This window comes from Nicotiana tomentosiformis, chromosome 11, assembly GCF_000390325.3.
Source record: "Nicotiana tomentosiformis chromosome 11, ASM39032v3, whole genome shotgun sequence".
Taxonomy (NCBI): Eukaryota; Viridiplantae; Streptophyta; class Magnoliopsida; order Solanales; family Solanaceae; genus Nicotiana; species Nicotiana tomentosiformis.
Genome location: NC_090822.1, coordinates 19,751,336 through 19,763,601, shown reverse-complemented (window position 1 = coordinate 19,763,601; position 12,266 = coordinate 19,751,336). Strand labels below are relative to the sequence as shown.

The following is a 12,266-nucleotide window of genomic DNA, read 5'->3' as shown; positions in this document are numbered from 1 at the left end:
AGCGGAAGATGACTCATCTACCAAGTGGAATCTGGCTGGGACTTGTTGTGATTGGGCTTCCGACTGTGTTTGCACGGAGTTACCCTCAGAAGCTTCCCCAGATGGGAGATACTCACTAGTCTCGGAGGGTTCAGGAACTCTGTTGGCGGTTGGTTTCTTGCCTATGGTTCTGTGAATGGCAAGTGGTAGGTTACTCTTGCCTCGGCCTCAACCTTGGGAGGGTTCTGCCCTCCCTTTTGATGTATCTCCTCTACCACATGATCTAACCATCATCTACAATTCATAACAATAAGAATCAGTTAGAGTTCAGGTTCATAGGACATAGATATATGCATGACAGTTGCAGGCTAGTTGTGGAAAAACAGAAAAGGCAGTGCGAACCGCACAAAAATGAGCGTGGCCACACTGCCAAGTGTGGACCGCACAAAAGTGAGTGTGGCCGCACAACCAAAAGTTCGGACCGCACAATTTTGAGTGTGACCGCACAGCCCCATGTTTAGAATACTGGGTTCTTTGATCATTCATCAGTGCGGACCGCACAATTTTGCTGTGGACCGCATATATTTGAGTGCAGTCTGCACAATTCAAGCACACAGAAGCCCTAAGTTAAAGGACTGCGGACCGCACAAAAATGTGTGCGGCCACACAATTTGAATTTCACAGGCAGTAAACTAGGGTTCGTGCAATTTTTCACAATTTAGACATGGTTTGCACGAATTGACAAGCTTAGTGGTCTACCTAGTCCCTAATTAACACATACGAGGCTACCCACATGATTTTGAACCACATATTAAGCACATTTGACATTTATAGGCCTAAAAATAACTAAACTAATCAAAGAAAACAAGAACACAAATTAAGAAGAAAGAACAAAAATCTAACATGGATTGAACATACCAGTAGTGAATGATGCAGGTGAGAATCTAACTTGATGAAATGAGAGGAAATTTAGAGCTAATGGGGTATGCATTGTGCTTGCTTAGGGCTTGAGCTTTCAGAGAGTGTAAAGTGTGAAAAGTTATAAAAATCCCTATTTATAGGTTGACCCGTCGGGCCCAGAACTTACCTGAGTGCGGCCACAGAATTTTGAGTGTGGTCCGCACTCCTTACCTATACCTTGGAAGAATTTCTGAGGTCCGCACAAGAGTGAGTGCAGACGCAAAATTTAAGCGGACCGCACAATTTTATGTACAGCCGCAAATTGTTAAGGAAATTTGACAGGCCAAACTTCAGAGACCATGCATTTTTTATCTTCCAGTTGTGCGATCGCGCACAAAACTGTGCGGTCGTAGAGTGATTGTGTGGTCCGCATAATTTTGGTGCGGTCCGCAATTTTGTGACACTTAAGCCAATTTTTCTTACACAGTCCCTGCAATGCACACCCATTCCTGCATACACTTCAAAACTAATTAGCGTAAAACAAAGCTATCTAACAAAGAAGAAAAATAAGAAAAAGAAAAAGAAAAAGGTACATGGATTGCCTCCTAAGAAGCGCTTGATTTAACGTAGCGGCACGACGCAGATTACCAATCATTTGAAATGAAGAACCGCCACAATGTAGCCATCATCAACCTTGCCAAGATAATGTTTAACCCGGTGCCCATTGACTCTAAACACCTTATCATTCTTATTTTTCAAATCTAGAGCACCAAAGGGGGTTACATTCACCACTTTAAAGGGGCCACTCCATTTTGACTTCAACTTGCCCGAAAACATCCGTAACCGGGAATTGAACAATAGCACAAGATCACCCTCTTTAAATTCCTTGTTGTGGATGTACTTGTCATGAAGATACTTCATCTTCTCCTTGTAAAGAGACGAGCTTGTGTAGGCAAGATACCAAAATTCATCAAGCTCATTCAATTGTGACATCCTTAGATTTGCCGCGACATACCATTCAAGGTTCAACTTCTTCAAAGCCCACATGGCCTTATGTTCAAGTTCTACCGGAAGATGGCATGCCTTCACAAACACTAACCGGTATGGAGACATCCCGATCGGTGTTTTGTAGGCCATTTTATAAGCCCAAAGAGCATCATCAAGTTTTCTTGACCAATCCGTCCGGTTGGCATTGACTGTCTTTGACAAAATACTCTATATCTCCTGGTTAGAGACTTCAACTTGTTCACTTGCTTGAGGATGGTAGGAGATTGATACTTTGTGAGTGACACCATACTTTGTGAGTAAGGTATCAAAAGCCTTGTTGCAAAAATGCGAACCCCCATCACTAATAATGGCTCTTGGGGTACCAAACCTCGTGAAGTTGTTCGTTTTCAAGAATGCCACCACACTCCCTGCTTCATTGTTGGGCAAAGCAATGGCCTCAACCCATTTAGATACATAATCCACCGCAACTAGAATGTAGGTGTTCCCACAAGAGCTAAAAACGGACCCATAAAATCAATACCCCACACATCGAAGATATCTATCTCCAAAATGGTGGTGAGAGGCATTTCATTCTTCTTTGAGATATCACTGGCACTTTGGCATTCATAACACCGCTTGACAAGCTCACTAGCATCCTTGTAAAGAGTAGGCCAATAGAATCCACAACTCAAAAATTTTGCCGCCGTTCTTGCTCCACCAAGGTGACCACCATACGGTGAAGAGTGGCAAGCCTCAAGAATACCCATTTGTTCTTCCTCCGGCACACATCGTCGGATCACACCATCGGTACATATTCGGAAAAGATACGACTCATCCCAATAATAGTCAAGGCAATCCCATTTGAGCTTCTTCCTTTGGTTTGAAGAGAACTCATTCGGTACAATGCCACTCACAAGATAGTTTGCTAAGTCGGTGAACCATAGCATCCCGGTCATTGAAACGACTAGGAGTTGTTCGTCGAGAAATGAATCATTGATCTCAAGTCCGCCATGTGGCCTCCCCTCCTCCTCCAATCGATACAAGTGGTCCGCCACTTGATTCTCGCTACCCTTGCGGTCTTGAATCTCTAGATCAAACTCTTGCAATAGAATCACCCACCGCATTAGTCTTGCTTTAGAATCTTTCTTGCTCATCAAATATCGAAGCGTCGCATGGTCGGTGTGAACAATCACCTTTGTACCCATCAAGTACGGGCGAAACTTTTCCATAGCAAAAACAATAGCAAGGAGCTCTTTTTTGGTCACTGTGTAGTTGACTTAGGCATCATTTATGGTCTTACTAGCATAATAGACCGGATGGAAGATTTTGTTGATACGCTGCCCCAAAACTGCTCTGACCACCACATACACTAGCGTCACACATGAGCTCAAAAGGCAAACTCCAATCCGGTGCAGTGATAATAGGAGTAGTAGTCAACTTGAACTTGAGCAATTCGAATGCCTTCATACAATCCTCGTTGAAATGGAACTTGGCATCCTTCTCTAAAAGTTTACATAGGGGGTTCACCACCTTAGAAAAGTCCTTGATGAATTGGTGATAGAACCCCGCATGACCCAAGAAGCTCCTCACTCCCTTCACGGATGTATGGGAGGGATTTTGGAGGTCACCTCAATTTTGACCTTGTCAACCTCAATACCATGCTTTGAAATTTTGTGGCCGAGGACTATGCCTTCTTCGACTATGAAGTGACATTTCTCCTAATTCAAAACCAAGTTTGTCTCCTCAGATCTTGCCAAGATCTTATCCAAGTTGTTCAAGCAATCATTGAAGGAATTTCCCACCACAGAGAAATCATCCATAAAGACCTCAAGAATATCCTTCATCATGTCGGTGAAGATGGCCATCATACACCGTTGAAAACTTGCTATTGCATAACCCAAATGGCATTCGCGAGAATGCAAAAGTACCATACGGACAAGTGAAAGTAGTCTTTTCTTGGTCCTCATGAGCAATCATAGTTTGATTGTAGCCAAAATATCCATCAAGAAAACAATAAAAAACTCATCTGGCCAACCTGTCAAGCATTTGATCAAGAAATGGAAACAGAAAATGATCTTTCCGAGTGACTTGTTGAGCTTTCGATAGTCCATGCACACTCTCCACCCGGTCACCATTCTTGTAGGAATAAATTTGTTCTTATAATTGGTGACCATAGTCATGCCCCCTTTCTTTGGGACACTTGCACCGGAGAGGTCCACGAGCTGTCGAAAATGGGGTAAACTACCCCGGCATCCAACCACTTTATGATCTCCTTCTTTACCACCTCTTGTGTTGCTTCATTTAACCTTATTTGATGTTCAATGGAGGTTTGGCATCCTCCTCCAAAATAATCTTGTGCATGCAAAAGGAGGGGCTTATACCCCGAATATCCGTCAGTGTCCATCCTATAGCTTTCTTCCTCTTTTGAAGTGCCGCCAAAGTATAATCTACCTGCACGTTAGTCAAGCAAGAGAAAAGAAAAACAGGTAAAGTAAAACATGGGCCAAGAAACTCATACCTGAGATGTGAAGGCAATGGCTTTAACTCCAAAGTGGGAGGCTCCTCGATCGAGGGCTTTGTTGTAGGAGTCCTCCGGATCTCAAGATCTAAGGACAATTTTTGGGGTTCATAAGTATACGACTACATTCCTTGTAATGCATTTACACATTCCACATAGTCATCCTTCTCATCATCATCATGATTAAGAAATATGGCCTCCAAAGTATCATCAACATTCATCATGGCACTATTATTATCATCAATCACCTCGGTGACTAAGTCCACAAACGAACAAACTTTGTTGCTATTCGGTTGCCTCATAGATTTGCACACATGGAAAACCACCTTTTTATCGCCCACCCGAAAGGTGAGCTCGTCGGCTTCCACATCAACAAGAGCTTTCCCCGTAGCAAGTAAAGTTCTACCCAAGATAATAGGCACCTCATAGTCCACTTCGCAGTCAAGAATCACAAAGTTCGCTGGGAGGATGAACTTATCAACACGAACCAACACATCATCAATAATACCCAATGGTATCTTTATAGTACGATCTACCATTTGTAACCTCATAGATGTGGGTCTTGGTTGCCCAATTCCTAAAGTTTTGAACACCGAGTAGGGAATCAAATTGATACCCGCCCCTAGATCACATAGAGCTTTGGCAAAGTCGGCGCTTCCAATAGTGCAAGGGATTGTGAAAGCGCCGGGATCTTCCAATTTCGGAGCCATTGAGTGCACAATAGCACTCACTTGATGTGTCATCTTGATAGTCTCACAATTCATTGATCGTTTCTTTATCACTAAATCTTTCATGAACTTTGCATAACCGGGCATTTGTTCCAACGCCTTAACCAATGGCACATTAATGGATAAGCTCTTCATCATGTCAATAAACTTTTTGAATTGGTTCTCACTATTTTGCTTGGCGAGCCTTTGAGGGTATGGAGGAGGAGGCCTTGGCATTGGTGCCTTGGCCTTTGGCACTACCGGTTCCGGTACGTCAATCACGTGTTCCCTAGACGGGTTCACTTCTTCTTGGGTCTCCTTCGCACTCTCATCAATGTCAATTTTTACTTCTTCATTAGCTTGAACGACATTGCTTGGAATCTCATCTTCTTGAACCACTACATCATCATCCACAATTCTTCTTTGATTTGAGATGGTTGTATCTCCACCTCTTCCACTCCTTATTGTTACGGCCATGGCATGTCCCGTGTTGTTCCCACCCTTCAAGTTCACCACCGTATCACTAGGTAGTGCCCCCTTAGGACGAGTGTTTAAAACTTGCAAGATTTGCCCCAATTGAACTTCCAAATTGTGGATTGAAGTGTTGTGAGAGGCTAATTGAGCATCGGAGTCGGCATTTTTCTCCATCATTTGTTTGAACATATTTTCAATTCGTCTCATCTCATTGTTGGAAGAACTAGAACCTTGAGACGGATAAGGAGGCGGGTTATTTGGTTGTTGATACATCGGGGGCCTTTGAGAGCCTGGCCCCCGATTCCCTTGGTTACCGTTCCAACCCCTTTGGTTGTTGCCTCCCCAATATCCTTGATTGTTGCCACCCTAATTGCCTTGGTTGCCTTGATTTCTCCAATTTCCTTAATTATTGTTATTGTTCCAATTACCTTGATTGTTGGTACCACCACTCCAATTGCCTTGGTGGTTTTTATTGTTCCAATTTCCTTGATTTCCTTGAGATCGCCATTGTTGATTCGGGCCTTGAGAGTTGTTCCTTTGCCCTTGGTAATTGTTGATGTATTGCACTTCTTCTTCTTGCTCATTGTATGAATCACCTTGGTCATACCCACTATCATCTTGCATGAATTGTTCCGGACGGCTTTGCCCTTGTTGACCTTTTTGTCATCTCTTGTTCATTATCATATTTACACCTTCCATCGCATTCACTTGTTTCGGCCCTTGAACTTCTTACAGCTGAGCTTTGGTGAATTGGTTCATTGTGATTGTTAACTCTGCGATAACTTGCCCATGATCATGTAGTTCCTTATGTAGGTGAATGACATTGGGGTCACCTTGCAGAACATTAGCCCTACTTTGCCATCCGATGAGGTATCCGCCATCTCATCCAAAATTTCACAAGCTTCGGCATAAGGTGTGTTCATGAAGTTCCCGCCGGCGAGTTGATTTACCACACATTAATTTATTGTATTGATCCCCCTGTAGAAGGTTTGTTGGATCATGGCCTAGGTCATATCATTATTCGGGCACATTTTAACCATGGTACGATATCTTTCCCGAATCTCGTGCAATGGCTCATTGGGCTCTTACTTAAATGCTAGAATTTCATCCCGTAGTGTAGCCATATGCCCCGGAGAGAAAATTTTGGCAATGAATTTTTCGGCCAACTCATCCCATGTATGGATGGAATGATTGGGCAATCTCTCTAGCCAGTCCAATGCTTTTCCCCGTTAAGAAAAGGAAAATAGCCTCAACCTCAGCGCGTCCTCAGAAACATTGGTTTGCTTGCTTTCCCAACAAGTATCGACGAACCCCTTGAGATGCTTGTAAGCATTTTGATTTGGAGCCCCGGTGAAGAATCCCCGTTGCTCAAGTAGTGTAAGCATCACGTTGGTGATTTGAAAGTTACCTGCCCTAATACGGGGCGGGACTATAGCACTTGCATAACCCTCGTCAGGCAACACCCGGTGTGCTGCTACTCTTGGTGGAGGTGGGGGAGGGACGGGAACATTATCATGAGGTGGTCGGCCTCGCCTATTTTCTTGAGGTTCAGGAAGAACCTCATCTCCTTGATCATCATCCACTTCCTCCCCCAATGGAAAATTACTAATGGGCTCGTTATTGAGAGCCATTCTCGTACCTATAAGCAATCCAAAAACAAAATTAGTGACTCAGAAGAAAAAGAAGACAAATCACACAAAAACCTAGATATATAGCTAAATCTATTTAACTCCCCGGCAACGGTGCCAAAAATATTGATGTCGCCTAAACTCACACCACAAATATAGGTAGTGAGGCGGTCGAAACAATAATAAAACCCAACGCAAGTCGGGGTCGAATCCTCAGGGAGTTAGAATTGGGATTAGGTATATATTTAGTGTAATTGTACGATATGCCTTAGATTACACTTCCACATTCTTGTTTGTTGTTTCTACTTCTACTTTAAACTATTGATTGCAATTATAAAACTAGAAGACAATATTTTTGGTTTTGGTTGTTTTTCAAATGATAAATGATCTAGGGTCGTGACTTCCACCTAGGTGGTTACCTAATGGGTTGTAAACTCTAGGGCAAGTTTTATTGGTCGGGGTTGTAATATAGCAATCACACGCAATTACCCACTTTATACCTCTCGGAAGTTTGAGTGATTTTTTCCAATTTGGCTTTCTCAAGTCCAAATGGGTATTGCACAAAACAAGTGATAAATGCTCAAGTCGGATCTTACTATCTCTAGATTCAACCCTTTAAATTGGGGCTATCAATTTCTTGAGTTCACCCCAATTTCTTGTTAGCCAAGTTTTCCCAGATTAGTCTCTCTTTCTCAAGTAGAGATTAAGTCAATTAGGCATGAATCAATGTATGCAACCATTAATTCTTTAATTCAAGCAAGAACTAGGCTAAATATCACTAACCCAATCACAAACAAGACCTAAATCAAACACTCATTAAGTAACCCTAACTAGAAATTTAGCTACTCATGAAAAATGAATAAATACAAGAAGAAATTAAGATAGAATGCATAATAATTGATTAGGGAAAGAAAATATAATTTTTAGAAGCTAATCTAGTACAATATTACTCAAAACAGTAAAGAAAAACGGCTCAGGTGCCCTCCCAAAACAAAACTTACCCTAAAAATGAAAAAAGGATCTATTTATACTAAGCTGAAAATATCTGATAAAAATACCCTTGCGGAGGTTGTGCGGCCGCACAATTCTGTGTGCGGTCCGCACTCTGAGCTTGACTGGTCAACTGGGCCTTCTGTAGTCACATAAATGTGTGATGCGGCCGCACTTCATTTGATTGTGCGGACCGCACAATTCTGAGTGCGGCCGCACACTTGAACTTGGACTGGAACATAGCTCTCTGATTCTTCTCTTCTACGAACCACACAATTATGAGTGCGGCAGCACTTGTCATCTTGCGGCCGCACAATTATGGTGCGGTCCGCATATCTTCAGCGTGCCCAAAAACTAACTCTCTGAATCTTCTTTTCTGCGGTCGCACAATAATTGTGCAGTCCGCATACTCTGAAGGACATCTTACAGTGATGTTTCATTATTCTGCGGACCGCACAATATCCATTATTTACTCCTTTATGAGTTGATTTTGACTTCTTTGGCTCGTTTCCCAATATTCCTGCACGAAAGCACATTTTATTAGTTCCCGAAAATACCTTTAAATATTTTTGAGCTAAAACGCAAATAAAAGAGAGCAAATAAGAGGTCAAAATCCCTACTTATCAATTGTATATGGCCAATCCAGCCTAGGGAAGATCCATCTCCAAATATATATCACTGGCAGTCAGTCACTCAGTACTGTATAAGGCCAATCCAGCCCAGGGAAGATCCATCCCTCAATATAAATAATTAGGCAAGGTCCATGCAAGGGAAAATCCATCCCAAAAATATAAAATCAACTCCGCTCACTGTGTGGGGTGCAGACTCCGGAGAGGCTCCTTCAGCCCAAGCGCTATAATCCGCACAAACAACTCACGTGCTGCACGGATAACTCACGTGCCATAGTACCAATATCTGGATCTGCACAGATAACTCGTGTGCTATAGTATCAATATATGGATAATAAACTACAGTGGCACTCCCGAAGTACCGCCTCGTAGTCCCAAAAATAAATACACAGCAGGGGAGCTCCCGAGATACCGTCTCGTAGTCCCAAAAGTAAATATGCAATAGGGGAGCTTCCGAGGTACCGCCTCGTAGTCCCAAAATTTTATGCAACAGGGGAGCTCCTGAGGTACCAACTCGTAGTCCCAAAAGTAAATATGCAACAGGGGAGCTCCCGAGGTACTGCCTCGCAGTCCCAAAAGTAAATATACAACAGGCCAGCTCCCGAGGTATCACCTCGTAGTCGAGCTCCATAGCTCCAAATGTGTTAAAATGGCCGAAACCCTCATTTTTAGAATCTATCCAGTCAAGTCGCATTTGACACATGCGACTTGCCTTTGCCCCAGAAAAACAGCAATATTTTCCGATACGAAAATAGGCATAACTCTCTCATACGATGTCCGAATTTGACGATTCTTTTTTCTATGGCTCCGTAATTTTAATCTGGATCTAATGCTTCCATCATAACTGAATGTGGAGCTCATTTGCTTAATGTGGTATCATTTACGCTTGAAGATACGATGTCAAAACATTCTAGAAATATCCAAATTAAATTTCGGGCATACGCCCAAGTCCAAAATCATCATTCGGACCTAACGAAATCATCAAAACTCCGATCAGAGGTTGAATACTAAAAAGTCAAATTTGATCAACTCTTTCAACTTAAGGCTTCCAACATGGAATTCATTCTTCCGAACATGTTCCGAAACACCTGAAAACAAAATTGATGATTCATACACGTCATAATACATCATATGAAGCTATTCAAGACTTCAAACAGTTTAAAGGGGCATAAATGTTCAAAACGACCGGTCGGGTCGTTACAGTTAGCTTATAGTGTCTAGTTCTCATGCTTATTTGGAAATGTAGAACTTGCCTTGAATGTGGTTTGAGGCGAAATTCTTGGTAGATTTTTGAGTTGAGAAATGAAAGTAAGCCTTCGTTGTTGAGCCATAGCCCAAATTGACCTACCTTAATGATTTTTATCCCTAGTTAGCCCAGTTGAGCCTAAATAAATTATCTCTTATTTTCTTGGTCGCCAAGCTTTAACCCTTAGCATGTTTGTTGTTATGACTTGTTCTTTATTCACCCAATTCCCTTTTGGGCACTTTAAGAGTTGATCTGAATGTAAAAATCTAGGCGTGAAGTGTAATTGTGAAAATAATTGGTGAAAGAATAATTGTTTGAGGTTGTCGATCTTTTGATATGTTGCCATGAGAACTGAAAAAGATAGTTGCTTCTGAAATTCTAAAAAAAAGGCTAAAAAAAAAAGTTAGCAACAAAGAAATGTTGGCATCTCCATTAAAAAAAAAAGAACAAGAAAATTTGTGAAAGGCATGAAACAAAATAGAGGTTATTGTTTAAATAAGAGCAAAGGCAATTTTGCTTAAGCGATAAAATAAAGTGTAGTGCCCATAGGGAATTTGAGTCACTATTATCCATATGTATCATACTTATCCCTAAGCCTACATTATAACTTTGCAAATGTCCTACATGATCTCAACTCAAAGACTCCTACATTAGTGGAGAACCACATGATAGTCAAGCTTATGGCAATTTCCAGTAGCTTGAGGTACTTCTTTGTTGAGAGTGAGTGATTTTTTTTATCTATGCCCTTCTACATCTATATATTGTGTGATATATGGACATCTCTCTTTATTTGGTGAGACACACTTGGGATTAAAAAATATTATGATTTCAGTTCTCAATAGGTGAACATGAGTACAGTTGAAAGTTGTTTGAACGCGTAGATTGGTCTTAGTAAATTCTTCTCTGTCAAAACTTCTCATGATTTCACTAAAAATATTTAGTTACTATGTTCATTTATTTTCTTTGCTCGAGGACGAGTAAAAGTTTAAGTATGGGAGAATCTTAGCATTTTACCAGATGTTAATCATATAATTTCTCTCATAAAAACATATAAATTATCATGTTTCTTCCATATTCTTAACTTTATTTTGCAGGAATAATTATAGAAGAATTGTTGTGCGCAACATGAAAAAAAAATATTCAAGAAAAATACAACAAAGAAGTGTAAGATCGAGCTATGATTCATTACTGCCGTGATAATGCATCGAGTCTCGATTTTCCATGATGAAATCGACGAAATTTAAACTTAGAATGACAGAATTCTCATCTCTGCAAATTTAAAATCTAGATTTGCCATGGAAAACTAGAACCAAATCGAGAAGTCAAATTCTCATCTTTGCAAATGGAAAATCTAGATTTGTCACGGAAATCTAGCACCAAATCGAGAAGTCATCATGAATTTTTCTTATATAAGAAGAAGATGTTGCCCGATCAGAAGAGGGTATCAGAGTGGAGAGAAAGCTTAGAGCTAGAAGTCTAAATATAAATTATTAATAAGCTTCTCTATTTTATTTCTTTCACTAGTGTCCAGTTATCTTTTCTTTCGAATCATAATAGTGGTTTAGTTTTTGTTTCTAAATAAATTCCAGTATAGGAAATTACTTTAGTTCCTGTTTTTAATTAAATAGGGAAAGTTATTCTTCTTAAATATTTTTTTCTATTTTCTTATTTAATGGACAAGAATATTTCCATTGTTAGTACTAATTCCAGTATGGAGTAACTTTTCTTGTGTTGGGAGAAAAACAGATCTTAATATTTCTATATAATAGTAGATATTATTCCTCAAATTCATATGCTTGAGCTAAAACTTTTTATTTAAATTTTATCTGCTTTTACAGTTAGACGTTATTTGATTTATTAACATTTATCTATCTTGTACTACATATTAACTGTTTATTAATTTTATAAACGAGAGAGGCGGAAGAAATAATATAGTTAATTATAGTATTGATAGGTATTAATATTTATTCAGTAACATCTATCTCTTTTATGTTATAACTGATTTTACACTTATTTGTAATCGAGAGAGGCGAATAGTGTAATAATCACTTATAACAAGTAGGATAACCGAAAGGGACTTACTAACAAGAGCATGTTTTAGTTCAATCATATATTTCTGGTTCTTTAGTATTACTATTTTAAAGATTAATTTGTATAACCGAGAGGAGTGCAATTAATTATTCAACTTGAGTAATAATATATATATTT

General features: G+C 40.3%; 1 protein-coding gene across 1 annotated transcript; it reads right to left on the bottom strand.

Annotated features, from left to right (window-relative positions):
* Positions 1–3,839: 3,839 nt before the first annotated feature.
* On the bottom strand, positions 3,840–7,196 carry LOC138901107 (uncharacterized). The gene is made up of 6 exons (XM_070188842.1): positions 6,974–7,196; positions 5,353–5,648; positions 5,116–5,241; positions 4,711–4,902; positions 4,248–4,317; positions 3,840–3,901 (listed from the first exon to the last, which is right to left on the bottom strand). Exons 1-6 carry the CDS (start codon positions 7,194–7,196, stop codon positions 3,840–3,842), a joined length of 969 nt encoding a protein of 322 aa, XP_070044943.1.
* Between the last annotated feature and the right edge of the window lie 5,070 nt (positions 7,197–12,266).

Bases quoted from the DNA above. Each gene is read 5' to 3' on its own strand.
- LOC138901107 (XM_070188842.1), bottom strand. From the start codon at position 7,196: ATGGCTCTCAATAACGAGCCCATTAGTAATTTTCCATTGGGGGAGGAA. The intron at 5,649-6,973 runs GTAACTTTCAAA...AAATCTTGCAAG, and splicing joins CCCGCCCCGTATTAGGGCAG to TTTTAAACACTCGTCCTAAG. The intron at 5,242-5,352 runs GTAGTGCCAAAG...GACATGATGAAG, and splicing joins TGATTGACGTACCGGAACCG to AGCTTATCCATTAATGTGCC.